Source organism: Tachyglossus aculeatus, chromosome 13 (genome assembly GCF_015852505.1).
Source record: "Tachyglossus aculeatus isolate mTacAcu1 chromosome 13, mTacAcu1.pri, whole genome shotgun sequence".
NCBI lineage: Eukaryota > Metazoa > Chordata > Mammalia > Monotremata > Tachyglossidae > Tachyglossus > Tachyglossus aculeatus.
This window is the reverse complement of record NC_052078.1, coordinates 24,893,137-24,916,764: the sequence shown is the minus strand read 5'-3', so window position 1 is coordinate 24,916,764 and position 23,628 is coordinate 24,893,137. Positions and strand designations below refer to the sequence as shown.

Here is a 23,628-nt window from a genome sequence, read left to right as displayed (position 1 = left end):
AAATGCCATCATCATTATTATTATTATTATTATTCTAATCCTGGCTCTGCCACTTGTCAGCTGTGTGACTTTGGGCAACTCACTTCACTTCTCTGGGCCTCAGTTACCTCATCTGTAAAGTGGGGATGGAGTCTGTGAGCTCCCTGTGGGACAACCTGATCACCTTGTAACCTCCCCAGCACTTAGAACAGTGCTTTGCACATAGTAAGTGCTTAATAAATGCCATGATTATCATTATTATTTTGTACATAGTAAGCACTTAATAAATGCCATTATTATTATCATTACGATGATGATGATGATTTGTTCTATTATACCCTTCCAAGAGCTCAGTCAAGTGGTCTGCACACAGTGAGTGCTCAATAAATACCACTTGGGAAAATACAATACAACTTTCCCTTGCTTTCTCTGCTCTTCCCACATTTCTACATCTTTCTTTGCTCCCTTCCACTTTCCCAAAGAGACACAGGCTTCTAAAGTGCCTCCAGGAATCCCCCAAAGGAAATAGAGTTCGACTTTCAGGGGGCGGACTCTCTCTCTGCCTTGGTTTTCTGTCCACCCCCAAGGTTGGTATCCTTTCTCAGCTGGGGCTGGTAAGAATCAAGGCAGCAGATGAGGAACATCCCAGGCCTCAGGCTGGCCCATGCTCTGCTTCTGCCAGAGTGTAGGGAGGAGACAAATGCCAAATGTCAGCATCTCCCTTTGTTCTTCAGCCCAAATCTGAAAAACCCTGAAGACAGGCCCGGTGGGAAGCAAGGCCTGAATGATAAAAGCTGAGGGACCACTCAGGATGCTGAGAGGTTCGTGTGTGGGATGGATAGTCTGGTCTCCTGGGGGGGTGGGGGGGGGAGGGTTGGTTTGCTCCTTGTTCATTCATTTAATCCATTCAATCGTATTTATTGAGCACTTACTGTGTGCAGAGCACCGTACTAAGCACTTGGATAGTACAATTCGGTAACAGATGGAGACAGTCTCTACCCAACTACGGGCTCACAGTCTAGAAGGGGAGAGACAGACAACAAAACAAAACAAGTAGGGTTACTATGTCTGGCTGTGAGCCAGACTTCAGTCCCCATTACTAGCTGGAGGGGAGAGCCTCCAACCCCTCCAATCCCCCCACCCCTGGATCCTTGCTGGGCTGTGGGGAAAAGTTCCTGAAAGCAGCAGTTTGGTGGAAGATAATGGCGGAACTAAGAATATGCCAGTTTTAGGGTACTGCGGCTCCCTAAAATAGCTGTTTTATCCCCTGGAAGGAGGTAGGAGAAAGCCCGGAGCCAGCCGAGAAGCAGCGTGGCATAGTAGAAAGAGCGCGGGCTTGGGTTCTAATCCTGGCTCCGCCACTTGTCAGCTGTGTGACTTTGGGCAAGTCACTTAACTTCTCTGTGCCACAGTTACCACAAAAATGGGGAATTAAGACTGTGAGCCCCACATGGGACAACCTGATCACCTTGTAACCTCCCCAGGGCTTTGCGCATCGTAAGTGCTTAATAAATGCCATCATTATTGTTATTATTATTCTAATCCTGGCTCCGCCACTTGTCAGCCATTTGACTTTGGGCTAGTCACTTCACTTCTCTGGACCTCAGTTCCCTCATCTGTAAAATCGGGAAGAAGACTGTGAATCCCGTGTGGGACAACCTGATTATCTAGTATCTACCCCAGCACTTAGAACAGTGCTCGGCACATATTAAGCGCTTAACGAATACCATCATTATTATTATTATTATTTTTCCATCAGGATCCCAGAATGCTGAGTTCCCTGATAAGGCTGGGAGCTCCCTGGGGGCAGGAATCATGTCTACTAACTCCCAAGCGCTTAGTACTTAGTGCTCAATAAACCAGGTTATAAGAGAGGCACTGTGGCTTACTGGAAAGAGCCCGGGCTTAGGAGTCAGAGGTCATGGGTTCTAATCCCGGCTCCACCACTTGTCAGCTGTGTGACTTTGGGCAAGCCATTTCACTTCCCTGTGCCTCAGTTGCCTCATCTGTAAAATGTAGATGAAGACTGTGAGCCCCATGTGGGACAACCTGATTACCCTGTATCCTCCCCAGCGCTTAGAACAGTGCTTGGCACATAGTAAGTGTTTAACAAACACTATTATTATTATTATTAATTTTTTCCATCAGGATCACAGAACACTGAGTTCCCTGATGAGGCTGGGAGCTCCTTGGGGGCAGGGATCATGTCTACGGCAGGGATCATGTCTACTAACTCCCAAGTGCCCAATACAGTGCTCAATAAAACAGGGTATAAGCGCTCAGTAAATATTTTTCATTGATTGTTGGAGGAAGAGAGGTATATTGGGGCAGCTCTACCACTAGGACAATTCCAATGTTTTTTTGTTTATTTTAATGACATTTATTAAGCGCTTACTATGTGCAAAGCACTGTTCTAAGTGCTGAGCACTGTTCTAGGGCACAGGGAGGGATTGGGGTCTGGGGAAGGAAGACCTCAGTTTCCCAGCCCCGCATCTTCACTGCCACACTAAATCTTTCTGGTCTAGAAGACCCCAAATCAATTAAGCAGTAATATTTACCAAGTACCTACTACGTGTTAAGCACTGTAACAGCATGATCACTGCCCAGAGTAGATTTCAATCTAACAGGGGATGTAGATTCAATACTTTATGGATAGGAGGAAGAGAATGGTGAGATGGCTGTGTGGATGATTGATAGAGTATGTAAGTTCATATATATATAGAAATTCATTCATTCAATTGTATTTATTGAGTGCTTACTGTGTGTAGAGCACTGTACTAAGTGCTTGGGAAGTACAAGTTGGCGACAACTGGTTGTAAAATGCTACAACTGGTTGTAAAAATGTATGTGTGGGGCTATTACCTGGGGAGAAGCCAATTTATTAATAATAATAATAATAATGGCATTTGTCAAGCGCTTACTATGTGCAAAGCACTGTTCTAAGTGCTGGGGGGGATACAAGGTGATCAGGTTGTCCCACGTGGGGCTCACAGTTTTCATCCCCATTTTACAGATGAGGCCACTGAGGCTCTGAGAAGTTAAATGACTTGTCCAAGGTCATACAGCAGACAGGTGGCGGAGCCGGGATTTGAACCCATGACCTCTGACTCCAAAGCCCATGCTCTTTCCATTGAGCCACGCTGCTTCCAGGAAAGCCTCCCAGAGGTGGTCAGATTTCAGAAAGATTTTGAAAAGGGAGTGAGCTATAGTTTAACAGATAATAATAATGATGGCATTTATTAAGTGCTTACTATGTTCAAAGCACCGTTCTAAGCATTGAAGAGAAGCAGCTTTGAGAAACAGAGTAGCCTGGTGGAGAGAGACTGTGTGACCTTGGGCAAGTCACTTGACTTCACTGGGCTTCAGTTATTTCATGTATAAAATGGGGATTAAGATTGTGAGCCCCATGTGGCACAGGAACTGTGTCCAACCTGATTAGTTTGTATCTACTTCAGAGTTTAGTAATAATAATGATGATGGCATTTATTAAGTGCTTACTATGTGCAAAGCACTGTTCTAAGCATTGGGGAGGTTACAAGGTGATCAGGTTGTCCCACGGGAGGCTCACAGTCTTCATCCTCATTTTACAGATTTTACAGAACTGAGGCCCAGAGAAAGGAAGCGACTTGCCCAAAGTCACCCAGCTGACAATTGGCAGAGCCGGGATTTGAACCCATGACCTCTGACTCCAAAGCCCGGGCTCTTTCCACTGAGCCACGCTGCTTCTCTAGTACGGTGCTTACCACATAGTAAGAACATAGCACATTACATTAGACTGTGAGCCCGTTGTTGGGTAGGGACTGTCTCTATATGTTGCCAACTTGTACTTCCCAAGCGCTTAGTACAATGCTCTGCACACAGTAAGCGCTCAACAAATACGATTGAATGAATGAATGAATTAGAAAAAGAGATAGGAAGGGGAAAGGAGTGACAGGGATGAGGAGGGCTATGAGCCAAGAGTATTCATTCAATCGTATTTATTGAGTGCTTACTCTGTGCAGAGCACTGTACTAAGTGCTTGGGAAGTACAAGTTGGCAACATATAGAGATGATCCCTACCCAACAGCGAGGTATGAAGCAAGCGCTTAGTACAGTGCTTGCACACTGTAAGTGCTCAATAAATACGAATGAATGAATGAGAGTCAAGAATGAGGTTCAGTGAGAAAGAAAGCTAAAGAGGAATGTAGAGTGTGAGCTGGAGTGTACTGAGAGAAGAGAGTGGATAGAAAAGAGGGAGGGAGAACCCGTTGGTCAGGAAGCGCTTAGTACAGTGCTCTGCACACAGTAAGCGCTCAATAAATACGATTGAATGAATGAATGAGTTTCTGTCTGATGTGGAGTGTAATTGGCAGCCTTTAAAGATTTCTAAGGAGTGGGGAGGCTTGTGCAGATCAAAGTTTAGAAAAGGGAATGAATTGTGGACTGAAGAGGAGAGATTTTGGAAGCAGGGAGACCAGTGAGGAGGCTGATATAGTAGCTAGTTGGGATATAATAAGCACCTTACAGGCTCTTCGGATAGAGAGGCCGAACAGATCCAGGAAACGTTGTGGAAGGAAAATCAACAAGTTGATTGATTGTGAGAGTTGAAAAAGAACAAAAACTACCGGATTCTGCCAAAGCTTTAGGCCTTGGAAACAGGGAGGATTGTGTTGTCGACTGTGATGGAAAAAGTTAGATGGTGGAGTAGATTTGAGCTGGAAGATGAGGAGTTCAGTTTTAGGCATATTGAGCTTCAGGTGCAAGCAGGGCATCAGATGGAGATGTCTTAGAGGCAAGAGGAAATGTGAGATTGCAGAGGAGGTGAAAAGATGGAGGTGAAAAAGATGAGATAAAATTGGGGGATCAGCCTTAACTATACAGAGACAGTAATAGTAATAATGGTGGTATCTGTTAAGCACTTACTATGTGCAAAGCACTGTCCTAAGCACCGGGAGGGATACAAGGTGATCAGGTTGTCCCACGTGGGGCTCCCAGTCTTAAGCCCCATTTTACAGATGAGGTAACGGAAGCACAGAGAAGTTAAGTGGCTTGCCCAAGGTCACACAGCTGACAAGTGGCGGAGCTGGGATTCGAACCCTTGACCTCTGACTCCCAAGCCCGGGCTCTTTCCACCGAGCCACGGTGGCTGAATCCATAGGAGCAGATGTTATGTAAAGTTAGATGAGGAGCAATGCAGAACAACCTTGAGGGCTGACAGACAGAAGAGGAAGCCAGTGAAAGAGAAGATTAAGAGCACTCCAGAGAGGCAGGAGAACCGAAAGCAAAATGTGTTGGTAAAATTAAGGTTAAATAGTGTTTCCCGGAGAAAGACGTGTTCCATGGTGTCAACGGTCAAGGAGAATTATGATAGAGTCCATCCGATTTGGCAAGGAGATCATTGGTGACATTAGAGAATACAGTCTCACTGGAGTCGTAATAATAATTTTAATATATTCAAACTACATTGCATAGTTATTGTTATACAACTATAACAATAGGGATATTTTTTAAGCATTTGCTATGTGACAAGCACTGGACGCCGAAATGGGATCAGACCCAATCTCTCACCCAAACAGGGCTTGCAGTCCAAGGGGGAGGGAGAACAGACAGGAGAGGAAATGAGGATTAGAGATAGAGAAGCCGCAGCCGCTCCCTCATCTCCTGAATAGGGTGTCCCTCCTGCAGGGCTGGGTCCTGCCTGGAAGCAGCTCCTGGCCCCAATCAGTTCCAACATGAGAATTCCCCCAGTTCAGTCAGGACAGGGTCGATTTCCATCTTGTGTAGGGAAATTACAGCAAGAAAGCCCCCCCAGGAGGCACTGATTAGAGGTCTATCCCACAAACCTTCGCCGGCCATTCCCATCTAACCTGTCCTGGCCGGATGAGCTTGTTTCTTCCTCTCAGCGAGCCCCGGGAACAGAGCCCCGGAGGAGTTCAAGCCAGAGTGCTGGGCCCCTCTGATGGATATCCTGTGGTTTGTATTGTGAGAGGGCTGAGGCGTTCCCATGGTAACCAGTGTTTGTGTGCACCGGGAAGGGACTGATCTCTTTGTGAGAAAGTTTGCTCGGGAATGTCCAGTGGGAAACACTCAGCCTCGGTGGATGGAAACGGGCCAGGGAAGGCCCACTGTCCCTGCCTGGAGGTTTCTGGAGGGATTGGTCCCCCCTCCAAGCCCCCCACTCCCTCTCGCACATCCCCTGAAGTAGATTGAGGATTGTCAGTTGGGTCGTTCTGATCAGTCTGAAATTTCAAAACGTGCCTTCCGTGCTCCTCACGGCCAAGCGGCCTCCGAACCCTGCCGGTCAATTCCCAGTCCCTTTCCTACATTCCCGTTGGTTTTTAGCTTGGGGTGGAGAGCATCTCAGCCCTAGCCAATGCACCATCCCAGGGGAATGAACTTCCAGCGCCGCTCCTAGAGTTTGGAATCCCCCTTTCTGCCCCTCTCAGCAGCCCTGCTCAACTTAGGGAATCAGAAGACCTGGGTTCTAAGCTTGACTCAGCTCTTCATCTCCCGTGTGACCGTGGGCAAGCTGCTTAACTTCTCTGTGCCTCAGTTTCCTCATCTGTAAAGTGGAGATTCGGTGCTTATTCTCCCTCCTACATGGACTGTAAGCCCATGTGGGACAGGCAATGCCTCTGATTACTGTGGTGCTTAGTACAGTGCTTGGCAGATAGTATGAACTTCACAAATGCTATTGTTACTATTATAAAAGGGCCGTGTTTATGCCCTTGGCCTTATTGGTTGACTTCTAAGCTAAAGCTGTGGGTTCCTTCCAACAGCCCCCACCACATATCTTGGTTTTTCACCGATGAGACTGGCACCGGTAGCTAGGAAAGGGTTTTTTAACGGGCACAGAGATGGCCCAGCCTGGGAAAATGGGGAATTTTATTTTTATAACAGCTATTTCTGAGTTTACAAAAACAAATCCTGCAGGGATCTCTGGTACCCACCCTGGGATGAATTAAAGGGCTGGGGGAAGGTACATTCCTCAGCTTGGGCAAAGCTCATGGAGAAGCAGCGTGGCTCGGTGGAAAGAGCCCGGGTGTGGGAGTCGGAGGTCATGGGTTCTAATCCCGCTCCACCGCTTATCAGCTGTATGACTTTGGACAAGTCACAGAACTTCTCTGTGCCTCAGTTCCCTCATCTGTAAAAAGGGGATTAAGACCGTGAGCCCCACGTGGAACAACCTGAATACCTTGCATCTACCCCAGTGCTTAAAATAGTGCTTGGCACATAAGAAGTGCTTAAATACCATAATTATTCTAGTGGAAATAGCCCTGGCCTCAAAGGACCTGAGTTCTAATTCCGGCTCTGCTACCTGTCGGCTTTGTGACCTTGGGCAAGTCACTTAATTTCTCTGTGCCTCAGTTTCCTCATCTGTAAAATGAAGATTAAGACTGTGAGCTCCAAGTGGGTCAGGGATTGTGTCCAACCCAATTATCTTGTATCTACCCCAGTGCTCAGTATAGTGCCTGACACATAGTAATCACTTACCAGACATTATTATTATTATTATTATCATTGCACTTTGTTTCTCAGTAGTGAAGCTATACTCTCTGCTCTTGTCTTTCCCTCTACAAGCTCCTCGTAGGAAACATGTCTACTAACTGTGCTCTCCCAAGTGCTTAGTATAATGCTCTGCACATAGTAAGTGCTAAATGAGAACCAACTTGTACTTCCCAAGCACTTAGTACAGTGCTCTGCACACAGTAAGCACTCAATAAATTCGATTGAATGAATGTATGAACCATTAAATGTGAGCCCATCGTTGGGTAGGGACCATCTCTATGTGTTACCGACGTACTTCCCAAGCGCTTAGTACAGTGCTCTGCACACAGTAAGTGCTCAATAACTACGATTGATTGAATGAATGAATGATTGATTGATTGATCCTCGAGCTCTTGCGAACACCCTCCCCCCGCTTGAAACTCCCTCCGCCTTCACATCCGATAGCCCATTGCTCCTCCCATCTTTATAGCCCTTTTAATAATAATTATGATGGCATTTATTAAGCACTTACTATGTGCAAAGCACTGTTCTAAGTGCTGGGGAAGTTACAAGGTGATCAGGTTGTCCCACGGGGGGCTCACAGTCTTAATCCCCATTTTCCAGATGAGGTAACTGAGGCCCAGAGAAGTGAAGTGACTTGCCCAAAGTCACACAGCTGACAGTTGGCAGAGCCGGGATTTGAACCCTGACCTCTGACTCCAAAGCCTGGGCTCTTTCCACTGAGCCACGCTGCTTCTCTTTTGAGATTACACCTCCTCCGGGAGGTCTTCCCCAACTGATTTCTCATCTCCCGTCCTCATTTTCCCCAACTGCCATTTCAGCATCTCTGTGCCACCTAATCATTTAAATATCAGCACACAGTAAGCGCTCAATAAATACAATTGAAATGAAATGAACTATCCATAACTCCCCCAGAGCACTTAGGTACATGAGGTTCATTCATTCATTCAATCATATTCATTGAGCGCTTACTGTGTGCAGAGCACTGTACTAAGCGCTTGGGAAGTACAAGTTGGCAACATATAGAGACAGTCCCTACCCAACAATGGGCTCACAGGTTATAATCTATTACTCCTAGTTGTAATTAATTCATCGTTTGCCTCACTCACTAGTTGTCACCTCCTTGGGGGATTTCATTACCTCTCTCCCTGCATGATTTTTCCTCGCTCTTCTCCCGCTCCGCCCCAGCTCACCCCCTTCACTCCTAGCAAACGTTTTTCGTTCTCAAGTCTCTCACAGTCTCTGGTTCCTGCCCTCCCTTCTACCTGAAAATCCCCCCTAAAATCCAGCAGACCAATGTTCTCCCCATCTTCGAAGCCCTCCTGAAATCAGACCTCCTCTAGTGGGCCTTCCTGGATTAATGTCTCATCTCCCCACCCTATCTCCCCCTCTACTGCCATTTCAGCACTTCTGCAACTCCAGCATGGCTCAGTGGAAAGAGCCCGGGCTTTGGAGTCAGTGGTCATAGGTTCAAATCCCAGCTCCGCCAACTGTCAGCTGTCTGACTTGGGGCAAGTCACTTAACTTCTCTGTGCCTCAGTTACCTCTTCTGTAAAATGGGGATTAAAACTGTGAGCCCCCCGTGGGGCAACCAGATCACCTTGTAACCTGCCCAGAGCTTAGAACAGTGCTTTGCACATAGTAAGCACTTAACAAATACCATCATTATTATTATTACTGTGCCTGGCAAACAGTAGATGCATAGTAAATGCCATCATTATTACATATTTATACTTAATATATTGGTGGCGACTGGGCCGCAGCGGGCAAGTTTAATTCCTTTGCTGGTTTTCCGCCGGACTGTCTTGAACAAAGGCCATTTCCACCAATATCTGTCGTGAGCTGAAGGAGCTAGCGGACAAATGCTGACGGCAGTAACAGTCAGGACTTCCCAAAACTGGTGGGGCTGGAGAGGAGGAATCAGGGGTTTGGATGGTCCAACCGTAACCGTGTAGGTGGTATTTGCGAAGAAGGCTTCAGGACACATGGAAACAGATGAGTCAGATGGACTCTGGGTTGATCCTTGGGACCGTTAACTACGGTGTCATGTGGACGAGGAGCCATTTCAAATCAGCATTTGAATTTTCAACTCCCCCGTTAGAGCTGGGACATAAATGGCTCCTCGATTCCCCTCTCGATCGCTCTCAATTTAGCCCATCCCTTTTCGATTGCAGCTGTATGATGGAACCAACCGAATAGGCCGGTTCTGTGGCGGGAATGGCCCCCTGCCAGGGAGCACTACCCAAGCCCTCCTTCACGTGCTACTCCATACTGATGGCGTCTCTTCGGCCAATAGAGGATTCCAGATGCAGTGGTCCATCCACGGTAAGCCACTCCGGTTTTCCCTCCGGTGATTTTCCCAGCTCACTGAGTTGTGTTTGATAAACCTGATGGCCCCAGCTCTGTGCCCAGTGAAGAAGCTCAGCTCCCAAACTGGCTCCCTGAGCTATCTGTGGATGTTCCCCCGATATGATCTCATGAGATCCACGCGTGGCTGTTAGTTGGGGGATGAGGTGAACCCAGCCTTGGCCACCCGGTCTTTCTTCTCACAGACGTCTGTGCACAGGGAGAGGAAGGAGGATGTGAGAGGGAGAAAGAGTTGTTGCCTCCATCCCGAGGCTGGGCACTTTGTCCTGTCTTTCCACCCTCAAAGTGGGCATCCTGGAATGCTGCAAACACCATATGGGGAATGGCTCTGGGTCAAAATAATATCATCCGGCTCCGCCAATTGTCAACGGTGGGCAAGTCACTTAACTTCTCAGGGCCTCAGTTCCCTCATCCGTAAAATGGGGATGAAGACTGTGAGCCCCCCGTGGGATGACCTGATCACCTTGTAACCTCCCCACCACTTAGAACAGTGCTTTGCACATAGTAAGCGTTAAATAAATGCCATTATTTTTATTATTATTATTACAAGGTGATCAGGTTGTCCCATGTGGGCTCACAGTCTTAATCCCCATTTTCCAGATGAGGTAATTGAGGCACCGAGAAGTGAAGTGACTTGCCCAAAGTCACACAGCTGACAATTGGCAGAGCTGGGATTTGAACCCATGCCCTCTGACTCCAATCAATCAATCAATCAATCAATCAATCAGTCAGTCAATCAATTGTATTTATTGAGTGCTTACTGTGTGCAGAGCACTGTACTAAGCACTTGGGAAGTACAAGTTGGCAACATATAGAGACAGTCCCTACCCAACAGTGGGCTTACAGTCTAGAAGGGGGAGACAGAGAACAAAACTAAACATATTAACAAAATAAAATAAATAGAATAGATATGTACAAGTAAAATGAATAAATAAATGAATAAATAAATAGAGTAATAAATATGTACAAACTTATATACATATATACAGGTGCTGTGGGGAAGGGAAGGAGGTAAGACAGGGGAGATGGAGAGGGGGACGAGGGGGAGAAGAAGGAGGGGGCTCAGTCTGGGAAGGCCTCCTGGAGGAGGTGAGCACTCAGTAGGGCCTTGAAGGGAGGAAGAGAGCTAGCTTGGCGGATGGGCAGAGGGAGGGCATTCCAGGCCCAGGGGATGACGTGGGCCGGGTGTCGATGGTGGGACAGGCGAGAACGAGGCACAGTGAGGAGATTAGCGGCAGAGGAGTGGAAGGTGCGGGCTGGGCTGGAGAAGGAGAGAAGGGAGGTGAGGTAGGAGAGGGCGAGGTGATGGAGAGCCTTGAAGCCCAGGGTAAGGAGTTTCTGCCTGATGCGCAGATTGATTGGTCGCCACTGGAGATTTTTGAGGAGGGGAGTAACATGCCCAGAGCGTTTCTGGACATAGACAATCCGGGCAGCAGCATGAAGTATGGATTGAAGTGGGGAGAGACACTAGGATGGGAGATCAGAAAGAAGGCTGATGCAGTAGTCCAGACAGGATAGGATGAGAGCTTGAATGAGCAGGGTAGCGGTTTGGATGGAGAGGAAAGGGCGGATCTTGGAAACGTTGCGGAGCTGAGACCGGAAGGTTTTGGTGATGGCTTGGATGTGAGGGGTGAATGAGAGAGCGGAGTCGAGGATGACACCAAGTTTGCGGGCTTGTGAGACGGGGAGGATGGTAGTGCCGTCAACAGTGATGGGAAAGTCAGGGAGAGGACAGGGTTTGGGAGGGAAGACAAGGAGTTCAGTCTTGTACATGTTGAGGTTTAGGTGGCCGGCAGACATCCAGATGGAGATGTCCTGAAGGCAGGAGGAGATGTGAGCCTGGAGGGAGGGGGAGAGAGCACGGCCAGAGATGTAGATTTGGGTGTCATCAGCGTAGAGATTATAGTTGGAGCCGTGGGAGCGAATGAGGTCACCAAGGAAGAGAGTGTAGATCGAGAACAGAAGGGGACCAAGAACTCCAAAGCCCGGGCTCTTTCCACTGAGCCAAGCTGCTTCTCAACTTAATAAACTTATATTAATTCATTCATTCAGTAGTATTTATTGAGCGCTTACTGTGTGCAGAGCACTGTACTAAGTGCTTGGGAAGTACAAGTTGGCAACATATAGAGATGGTCCCTACCCAACAGCGGGCTCACAGTCTACCCCAGCTCTTGGAACAGAGCTTGAGACATAGTAAGCACTTAAAAAAATAACAAAAAAAACCCCACTTGCCTAATTGATCTCTCAGAGCTTTCAGTGAACTCTTAATTGTATTATTCACCTTATAAACTGTCAATCTCTTTGTAAGACACCACAGACTCGGTGTGGTGCATGATAGGGGCACCCCCATGGAAAGGCTCAAGCTTCTTCCTTTACCTTGTGGGATGATGGGATTCTCCCAACTCTTATGATGACATCATTACAATGATGTCCTATTTCCACAAAATCAAATAGCTCCTCCCTGCCAAGGATTCTTCCAGCCCTGTCTTTTTACTTATGACCGTCATATTTATTCTATTTATTTTGTTAATATGTTTTGTTGTCTGTCTCCCACTTCTAGACTGTGAGTCCGCTGTTGGGTAGGGGCCGTCTCTATATGTTGCCAACTTGTATTTCCCAAGCACTTAGTACAGTGCTCTGCACACAGTAAGTGCTCAATAAATACAATTGAATGAATGAATGAATCAAGCAATCATCAATCAATCAATGGCATTTATTAATAATATAATAATACAATACAATATAATATAATATAAAATATATAATATTATATTATAATATAATATAATAATAATGGCATTTATTCATTCAATCGTATTTATTGAGCGCTTACTGTGTGCAGAGCACTGTTCTAAGCAGTTATTAAGCACTTACTATGTGCAAAGCACTGTTCTAAGCTCTGGGGTAGACACAAGGTGATCAAGTTGTTCCACTGGGGGCTCACAGACTTAATCCCCATTTTCCAGATGAGGGAGCTGAGGCCCGGAGAAGTGAAGTGACTTGCCCAAAGTCACGCAGCTGGGATTTGAACCCATGACCTCTGACTCCAAAGCCTGGGCTCTTTCCACTGAACCACGCTGCTTCTCTAATCCAGTGCTTACTCCATGCAAACCACTGTACTGAGCACGTGGAAGAGCACAACAGAGTAAGCAGACACCCTCCCCCTTTAGACTGTAAGCTCTTTTTTCATTCATTCATTCAATCGTATTTATTGAGTGCTTACTGTGTGCAGAGCACTGTACTAAGCACTTGGGAAGTACATGTTGGCGGACAGGAATCATGTCTGTCAACTCTGTTGCATTGTACTCTCCCAAACGCTTAGTACAGTTCTCTGCACGTGGTAAGTGTGCAATAAATACAATCGACTGACTGATTGCCACACCGTTTCCTCTCCCCATGATGAGTCTACATTTTGGAGGGGAAACTTGCTTCTTTTGTGTGTCAAGTCGGAAAAACCCGAATGGCAGCTGTTTCTACATTTTGGAGGGGAATCTTGCTTCTTTTGTGTGTCAAGTCGGCAAAACCCAAATGGCGGCTGTTTCTATGGTTATCATTCTTCTTCTGGGTGGCCTTCTAGCTGGAGCTGGGGGGGAGCTTGCCCTATTCAACACTGAACCAGAGGTGTCCCCACTTGCGATTGTTGGCTGCTTCCCCCGACATAGGATTTCTTCATCCTCATCCTCTTGGGGAAAATAGGCTAATGCCAGTAGGAAAATAAGCTCCTGAAGAGGCAGACCCATTTTCAGTCATGTCAACTTCGCTCCATTGCAGAAATGGCTCAGTGGAAAGAGCCCGGGCTTTGGAGTCAGTGGTCGTGGGTTCAAACCCAGCTCCGCCAATTGTCAGCTATGTGACCCTGGGCAAATCACTTAACTTCTCTGGGCCTCAGTTAACTCATCTGTAAAATGGGGGTTGACTGTGAGCCCCCCTGGGACAACCTGATCACCTTGTATCCCCCCAACGCTTAGAACAGTGCTTTGCACATAGTAAGTGCTTAATAAATGCCATTATTATTATTATTATTATTAAATGGGAACACGATTTACACCCAGGTTGGTTTCTAACGGTGAAATGTTAATTTCCACACCCCAAACCCGGTATTTTCCAGCCCGTCAGTATGAAAGAAAATCCGAGCCTGGACTCTTTCTTGATTCACTTGGTGTGAAAACCCCCATATTTTAGACTGTGGTAAAATTCTTTACGGTGACTCAATCTCCATCGCAAACCGGGCTTTTAGAAGTTACTAGTACACATTTCATGTGAAACTGCTTTTCACAGAGAATGAATTCTGTTTCCATTAATGCCTCCCACAGGCTGAGTGGTGTACAATGAGCAAACTCCCTAAAATGTCACATCTTACTCAACTGCTAGCCATCACCGAGATTTTAGCCAAAGGAAAGAGGTCACTCGGCAGCATTTCTTGAACTTTCTATTTATTTTCTGGTTTCCTTAGCAACGGTATCTGCGAGAGACATTGCACATACTTTCCAGGGGGATTCCAAGCTTTTCTAGTGCAGTGAGGGAAAAAAAAAAAAAAAGAAACCACACATCTTTCACAGTTTCGGATTCATAGTAAAACTTCGCAGTAGTGGCTCACAACAGACCCAATCCAGAAAACACTATGTGGAATTCAGCTTCGGTCCATTTTCATAGTTCTGCCAGTGGATTATTCCCCCAGATCTCGCAGACTCACGTATTGTTGCAGAAGCCTTTTAATGAGTTTCTTAATATGAATCTTGAATGCCCACCACACACAGGGAAGGCTTTTGCAAAGCGATGTCTATAGAATTGGGCGGACTGGCCAGGCTTTCATTGTCTCACAAAGCAGACGGCCTCAGCTCATTCATCACATCACAGATCAAGAGGCCCTGCCTCTCATTCCCACTGGAGAGGAACCACTTAGACGTTTTATCACAGAAGGGGTCTCTGCTGGGAGAGGGCCAGATACTCATTCTTTGAGTCTAAGTGCTTCCTGACACCTCGATTTATAATTTTTTCAATGACCCTAAACATATTTTATTAAATATGCTTAAAGGTTTGGCAGCAGGGATCGATAGCTAATTCATTTAAAAGGTAAGTGCACTAATCCATTTAACACCTCCCGAGGGAAGTGGCTTTTCCGTCATTTTTCTTTCCACAGATGGTCTGCAGAAAGAGCCAGGACCATCCCAGGGGGTCTGGTCCCGGTTCCTATGGAACAGAAAACAATGATATATTAATAGAATAGTTAGAGAGCTTTCCCCAAGCCCACAACATCAGTGCCTCTCATGGTGTGTCAGTGTCTCTGCTCCTGATTCATTTTTGGTTTTAATAATAATGATGGCATTTATTAAGCGCTTACTATGTGCAAAGCACGGTTTTAGTTTCAGCTCCGGGCGTTGTTCAGTGGACCTCATTCATTCATTCAATCGTATTTATTGAGTGCTTACTGTGTGCAGAGCACTGTACTAAGCACTTGGGAAGCACAAGTTGGCAACAAACCATCAGTCATATTTACTGAGCATCTTCTACGTGCCAAGCACTGCACTAAGCATCTAAAAGAGTACAGTGTGAAAGAGTTGGTAGACTCCTCGCCAGCCCGTAACGAGCCGCGTGGCTCAGTGGAAAGAGCACGGGTTTGGGAGTCAGAGGTCATGGGTTCTAATCCCGCCTGTGCCACTTATCAGCTGTGCGACTTTGGGCAAGTCACTTCACCTCTCCGTGCCTCACTTGCCTCATCTGTAAAATGGGGATTGAGATTGTGAGCCCCACGTGGGACAACCTGATCACCTTGTAACTACCCCAGTGCTTAGAACAGTGTTTGGCACATAGTAAGCACTTAACAAATACCATTATTATTATTATAATTAGGAAAGAAGATGTGGACAATCACTAGGGGTTACAATTTGTGGCTAGTTCACAGTAATTTAGAGCTAGGACATTCGTGGCTTAGTGGCTAGAGCACGGGCTTGGGAGTCTGAGGTCATGAGTTCTAATCCTGGCTCTGCCACTTATCAGCTGTGTGACTTTGGGCAAATCACTTCACTTCTCCGTGTCTCAGTTCCCTCATCTGTAAAATGGGGATTAAGACTGTGAGCCCCACGTGGGACAACCTGATTAACCTGTATCTACCCCAGTGCTTAGAACAGTGCTTGGCACATACTAACAAATACCATCATCATTATTATTAGTATTATTTACCTTCAGTCGTCATATTTGAGGCCTGCAAAATACAAATGTGTAGTGTTTGTTTCTTCTGAGGAGTATTGGCCACTAAAGCCACAAACTAATCCAGTTCCATTAATGAGAGAGAAGACTTCCTCTGCAGACTCTGTCTGAGGGCTAGTCAGTCAATCAATCGTATTTATTGAGGTTTACTGTACTAAACGCTTGGGCGAGTACAATTTAACAATGTAACAGATATATTCCTTGCCCACAACGTGCTTACCATCTAGAGGGGAAAGTTGTTTCCTGTAAAGGGGCTGGGCGGAATTTTTAGAGATGGCATGCCCTGTTGAAAAGATCCTGGGAGTCAGAGGACCTGGATTCTAATCCTCACTCCCGCTCTGTGACTTTGGGGGTGTCCCTTCATTTCTTTGTGCCTCAGATCTAGTGCCTGCATTCACTCCGAATTAGACTGTGAGCCCCATGTGGAACAGGGACCTGATTATCTTGTAATAATAATAATAATAATGTTGGTATTTGTTAAGTGCTTACTATGTGCCAAGCACTGTTCTAAGCACTGGGGAAGAGACAAGGAAATCAGGTTGTCCCATGTGGGGCTCACAGTCTTCATCCCCATTTTACAGATGAGGGAACTGAGGCCCAGAGAAGTGAAGTGACTTGCCCAAGGTCACACAGCTGACAAGTGGCGGAGTCAGGATTAGAACCCATGACTTCTGACTCCCAAGCCCGGGCTCTTTCCATTAGGCCATGCACGCTGCTTGTAATAATAATAATAATGATGGCATTTGATAAGTGCTTACTATGTGCAAAGCACTGTTCTAAGCACTGGGGGGATGCAAGGTGATCAGGTTGTCCCACATGGGGCTTACAGTCTTAATTCCCATTTTACAGATGAGGTAACTGAGGCTCAGAGAAGTGAAGTGACTTGCCCAAGGTAACACAGCAGGCATGTGGTGGAGTGAGGATTCGAACCCAAGACCTCTGACTCCAAAGCCTGGGCTCTTTCCACTGAGCCACGCTGCTTCTCCTACTCCAGATCTTAGAATAGTACTTGGCACATACTAAGCACTTACTAAATGCCATAATTATTATTATTTGATTTCCCCCAAAAGGGCCAATCAAGGGCCCCACCTTCCCCTTGGTCCAGGACACCCTAATCAGTATCAGAATCAGAATCAGTGACATGATTCAGTGTCAGAATCCATGCTAGACAATTATTTCTTGCCAGCCTGAGGGCCCAAGGGGAGGCGAAGGAAGATGCCCAGCACTTAGAACAGAGCTTTGCACATAGTAAGCGCTTTACGAATACCACCATTATTATTGAGCTCCCCCGTCGCTAATTCGCCAGATCGGCTTTCGGCCTTTGGAGTGTATCGGGCTGTAGATGAGGCTGAGAGAGTGCTACCACTGGAGGCTGTTAGTTCCGAAAACACGTAGTCCATTTCTGTCACGATGCAGGACAGCTGCCTGAGGGACACTCACAGGTGAGGAAACCCTCCTAGACTGAACGGAGTCCGTCAATTGTTCATATTTATTGATCACTAACTATCCTAAGTGGTCGGGAGAGTACACTGTAACAATAAACAGCAGAAGCGCGTGCTCAGACAGGGAGAGTGATAATGTTTCTGGGCTGAGACAGCTGGGGGACAATGAGTAATTGATGGATACATTGCCCTGGACTCCTAATGAGCTTCTTCGCCCGTCACTCCTGCCAGTGACTTCCAGCCTGAACCGGCTCCATGGTCGGACTGTGCACACATCCCGGGAACAATCCCGGGAGCACATTTTCTCCGCGTGTGGAAAGCCCTGATGAGTTTCAGGCAGAGCTCCTGCCACCTGGTCACTTCCCATCAGGCCAACCGCACCAGTGGGAGAGAGTGGGTGGAGAGGAAGCCAGGCCTTGGAGAAATGGGTGATCTCTTTTCCAGGGAACGGAAGAGGGAACGTTGAAATGAGGGAAATCCAAATCTTTCTCTACGAGTACTGCATCTGGCTGTGAGGTGGGGGTATGCCCCTGCTTACCCAGCAAGAGATGGATCTCCAGAGCAGATGCATGGACAGGGAAGGGGGTACAGAGGAAACCTCTTTATCTCTATCAATCACGTTCATCGCCAGCCCGACAGGGCGAGAACGGTGCAGGAAATCAGGGATCCAGATTCCCTCGCCGGGGAGAGTTTAGCAAGGAGATTGGCTTCGCCATTTCTGGATGTCGCGCGTGGCGTGAAACAGCGTGGCTCAGTGGAAAAAGCAGGGGCTTTGGAGTCTGAGGTCATGGGTTCAAATCCCGGCTCCGCCAATCGCCAGCTGGGTGACTTTGGACAAGTCGCTTCACTTCTCTGGGCCTCGGTTCCCTCATCTGTAAAATGGGGATTAAGACTGTGAGCCCCCCCGTGAGACAACCTGATCACCCTGTAACCTCCCCAGCGCTTAGAACAGTGCTTTGCACGTAGTAAGTGGTTAATAAATGCCATTATTATTATTATTATTCTGGATGGGATTCCGTTTTTCACCCTCATTCACCAAGAGGAGAACAGCATGGTCTAGTAATTGTGGTATTTGTTAAGCACATATTCTGTGTTAAACACTGTTCTAAGCACTAGGGTAGTTAGAAGATAGGCCGAACAGATACAATCTCTGTCCCACACAGAGTTCATAGTCTAAGAGGGAGGGAGAACAGATATTGGATCCCGCTTCACAGATGAGGAAACTGAAGTCCAGAGAAGTTAAATGACTTGTCCGAGGTCACACCTAGCAGGCAAGTAGGGATTAGAACCCAGATCCTCCGACTTTCAGGCTTGGGCTCTTTCCATTAGATCCCATTGCTTCAAGCGGTTAGTACAGTGCTGTGCACACAGTAAGTGCTCAATAAATACGATTGAATGAATGAATGCTTCCCAAGCTCCAAGGAGGACCTTGGCCAACCACTCTCCCTCCCCAACGTGTGCACACATAACACATATAAGTACACGCACGCACATGTTCAACGTATGTGCATATGCCTGTACGCGCACATATAGACATACACACGGGCCACGTCAGCACGATGCAGATCCGTTGGCAGTTAACAGTGCGTAGACAGATTGTCCCCAGGACAGGTTTGGGGGTAGGACCCATGGTTTTGAGGTTCCGCAGCCATGAATCCTGACAGCCTGGCAGTGCTCGGCACATAGGAAGCGCTTAATACCATCATTATTATTAATTAATTAATCAATTATTATTAATTATATCATCATAATTAATCAAGTTGGCAATATGTTGCCAACTTGTACTTCCCAAGCACTTAGCACAGTGCTCTGCACACAGTAAGCGCTCAATAGATATGACTGAGTGAATGAATCCCTTAACGTTCAGGCTGCTTCGGGAAGATTGGAGCCCCAGACATGGAATTTTCTCTTGGAGATTTGTTTTTGTAAACTATGCTGGCGTCAGGCAGACTTCCTTATGCCCATGCTGCCCTTTTCTGGGGGCAGTTACCCCAGCAGACTCGGAAAAGGCTGGAACTTACTGCCACCGTGGGTCGACTAGAGAGGTCAGAAGAGAGAGCTATTTGGGAGAGGTGGCACGCTGAGTTTCCAGAAACACAGAATGTGCTTTGGACCCTTAGGAAAATACTGACATATTTATTTTAAGACTCACTGGCTGTAGGAAACTCAAACTTCTCCGGGCTCCATCTGTGTCACTCACTCGGCAACGGCCTTCCTGTGACTAAGAGGCGGGAGAGAGTGGATGGGGAATGACAAAGCAGGGAATATATGAACATTGGCTGGAGTGCAGTGGTGGGAAAGGTCAGCCTGGGCTTCGGTCCTGTGGTCAAGCCACACCCTGCTCCCCCCCCAAACCTCAGTTCTCTCCTCTTCCTCCCCAGGGCCACCCCTCCAGGGAACTAGAAAGGCTTCTGGAAGCAGGAGGGGCCCCCACGTTGCTCCCCACGGGTGTCACACCCAGGCGCGGAGCCAACATCATCGAGACATTAATCAGCTCATCCAAGGTCAGGCTGGGTGAGAGAATGCAGGAAACAAGGGGAGAGAGATTGAGGGCATGGGGCAGGATGAGGAGGAGAGATGAGCTGAGCGGAGATGGGGTGTTAGGTGAAATACTGGACTTGGAATTTTTATTAGAAAATCAATCCTTCTCAAGCAGAAGCACAATAACTAATCATAACCACACTCTTCCCTGGTCACACTGCGCCGAAGGGCAGTGGAATGTGTGTTTTCAAAGGTTTATATAAAAACAGAAAGGGAGCCTGCCCAAGTTGCGGCTCTGAATTTTTCTAAGCGCTATTAAGTTTCTAGTTTAGTTTGCTCTCACTGAAGCCATTTCCTTGGACCGGAAATTCGGCCAGAAATCAACTAGCACATTTTGGCATGAGACAATCCTTTCTTTGACCCTGGGGTTTTATGACTCATGACTTGGATCATCTGGCACTTTCGGGAAGGAGAAACTATCTCCTTGAGCGGTTTGCTTTGGTGGAAACCATTCACCCAGAAAGCAAGCTCAGAAACAGCTTTTAATCTCTGAAACCGGGGTGTTTCCGTCTGATAAGAAACTTCCTTTCATCTGGGGGAATCCTGCTCTGTGCCAGCTGACTGGAAACAGCTGCGGCTAAAAAGCTCGTTTGCTGATGAATCCCGAATTAGAGTGAGGGAGTGGGGAGAGGGCAGAGCTGTGCTGCACGGGTCTCCTTCACTCACCCACAGTGTCAGCTGCGTGGCACTACTCTTGACCACTGCACAGGCCTCTATGAACCATCCGCAATTCTGATTACTGGGCTGGTGGCTCTCTTTCCCCGTTTCCCCCGCCTTTCTCTAAATCCAGCCCTCAGTTTCAGCAGCAGGGAATTCCAGAGGCTCCGAGGCCAGTGGTGTTCCTCTGGGGTGGAACCGAACGCTGAACCCATCACTGTGATGGAAGCCCCCCCAATTCATGCTCCTTTGGGGAGCAGCCAGGACACGTGCACTGCACAATGGCGAAAACAGGAGAGGAAATGGTCCCAGCTGCAGGTGCTATCGGAAAACCAAAATAAAACTAAGAAAGGCTGGCCTCACAGGATGTCCTCTGATTAGATCACCCAGGTGTGCAGAGCGTAGGGAGACCGGAGCAAGATGGCGGATGATGACTGAGCAATTTCCTGACGCTGTACGAAGCCTCTATCCCGCTGTTCACTGGACAGCTGGATCCTCACTGGCCTCCGAGTAGAGCTGGTCATTCAGAGTTGGACACCCAGCTGCTAATGGCGCTGCTGTCTGAACGCTGATTTGCACTTCAATGGCGTAGTGAAGGGGAAAGAATTGAGCAGGTTTTTGGGGTGTGGGAAACCGACCCTGTTGGATCTAGGAGGAAAACTAAGACGGGCCACAGGAGTGTTAGTAACTTCAAATATGAATGGAGTTAAACAGTTTCACCCTCTCAGGATCACACCTGGAGAGTCTCCAGTACGGTACCAGCCTCAACTATGGGAGGGAGAGTCATGCAGGGGCCTACCCATTCCACTCCTAGCTTGGGCAGTGGCTAGCAAGTGGAAGGCAATCCGAGCCTGTTGTTGGGTAGGGACCATCTCTACATGTTGCCGACTTGTCCTTCCCAAGCGCTTAGTCAGTGCTCTGCACACAGTAAGCGCTCAATAAATACGATTAAATACGATTGAATGAATGCTACAAGTCCATACTCACCTGTGCTGGGCAACAGCAGCATAGGAGAGAGTCGAGAGCGGAGACTCAATTTTACTGGGCAGAAGAAGGCAATGGTGAACAGTACAGTGCTCTGCACACAGTAAGCGCTCAATAAATATGATTGATTGATTGACTGATTGAACCGCTTCCATATTTTTACCGCAAAAATACTCTGGATGCACTACCAGAACAATGGCAGGTGGAGGTGAGGCATTCTGGAGGTCCATGGAATCGCTATGGATTGGAGATGACTTGATAGCATAAGGCAAGACAAAGCAATTTCATCCCCCAATGGTGATTCTGACAAAGTGGGTTTTTCAGATGGATTGATGGATTGGGAAGATGAGTCGGTAGCACGGCCTAGTAGATAGAACCCAGGCCTGGAAATCAAGAATTCATGGGTTCTAATCCTGACTCTGCCACTTGCCTGCTGTGTGACCTTGGACAAGTCACTTAACTTCTCTGGACCTCAGTTCCCTCATCTGTAAAATGGCGATTAAGACTGTGAGCCCAATGTGGGACAGGGACTGAGTCCAACCCAAATATCTTGTATCTACCCCAGCACTTAGAGCAGTGCCTGCACAACAGTAAGTGCTTAATAAATAATAATAATAATAATAATAATAATAATAATAATAATGGGATTTATTAAGTGCTTACTATGTGCAAAGCACTGTTCTAAGCTCTGGGGAGGTAACAAGGTGATCAGGTTGTCCCACGGGGGGCTCACAGTCTTAATCCCCATTTTCCAGATGAGGGAACTGAGGCCCAGAGAAGTTAAGTGACTTGCCCAAAGTCACATAGCTGACAAGTGGAGGAGCCGGGATTTGAACCCATGACCTCTGACACCAAAGCCCGGGCTCTTTCCGCTGAGCCACGCTGCTTCTCTATGAATGAATTCCAGCCCAAGGGACTTGATTCTAGACTGTGAGCCCATTGTTGGGTAGGGACCATCTCTATATGTTGTGGACTCACACTTCCCAAGTGCTTAGTACGGTGCTCTGCACACAGTAAGCGCTCAATAAATACAATTGAATGAGTGAATGATTACCATTTCCTCCCAAGACATCCTAATACAAATCTTCAGGTCCAGGTACTGATCGTTGGTGGTTGGCAAATCTGGTCTTTTATCGCTTTGGCTGTTTACATATTCTGTTGCTGGTATAGCCATGCCCTGCAACTCTCCAAGGTCTTCCATTAGTTTCCGGGTCATCTATCCATTCCCGTGGCCAATCAGTTGTCATCAGAGTTGTTTTTCATGGCGGGGCACTATGGACTCTCCATCGTGGACTCACTGCCGCCACATTGGTTTCTGGGTCATCTATCCATTCCCATGGCCAATCAGTTGTCACCACAATCAGAGTTGTTTTTCATGGCGGGGCACTGTGGACTCCCCATCGTGGATTTCCTGCCGCCACATTGGTTTCTGGGCCATCTATCCATTGCCTCGGCCAATCAGTTGTCACCTCCATCAGAGTTGTTTTTCATGGCAGGGACTCTCCATCCTGGACTCACTGCCGCCGCACGGCCGGGATCTGGGACCTGAATGCTGGGTGGAGGTGTAGCGTTGTGGGCATTCCTTGCACTGGGATGGCAAGAGGGGAAGGAAGCACCTGCTTGATTCCAGAATACATGGGGCCGGGATAGGGAGAGGAATCAGAGCTCTGACCTCCAAGGAGAGGAGGCAGATGATGTCTCCTGCCCGACAGCGGCAACCCAAGTTCTTCACGTGGAGAACGTGCCCACCCATGGTCTTGCTCATGTTCATTCATTCATTCATTCAATCATATTTATTGAGCACTTACTGTGCACAGCACTGTACTAAGCGCTTGGGAAGTCCAAGTTGGCAACATATAGAGACGGTCCCTACCCAACAGTGGGCTCACAGTCTAGAAGGGGGAGACAGACAAAACAAAACAAATTAACGAAATAAAATAAATAGAATAGTAAATATGTACAA

The 23,628-nt window shown here is 47.2% G+C and overlaps 1 protein-coding gene across 1 annotated transcript in view; it reads left to right on the top strand.

Annotated features, from left to right (window-relative positions):
• Positions 1-23,628, top strand: part of CUBN (cubilin) — a 288,242-nt gene that overhangs the window by 119,940 nt on the left and 144,674 nt on the right. Inside the window, 1 exon segment of the mRNA XM_038755639.1 lies at positions 9,642-9,792. Within this exon segment, the coding sequence (XP_038611567.1) occupies positions 9,642-9,792 (151 nt within the window).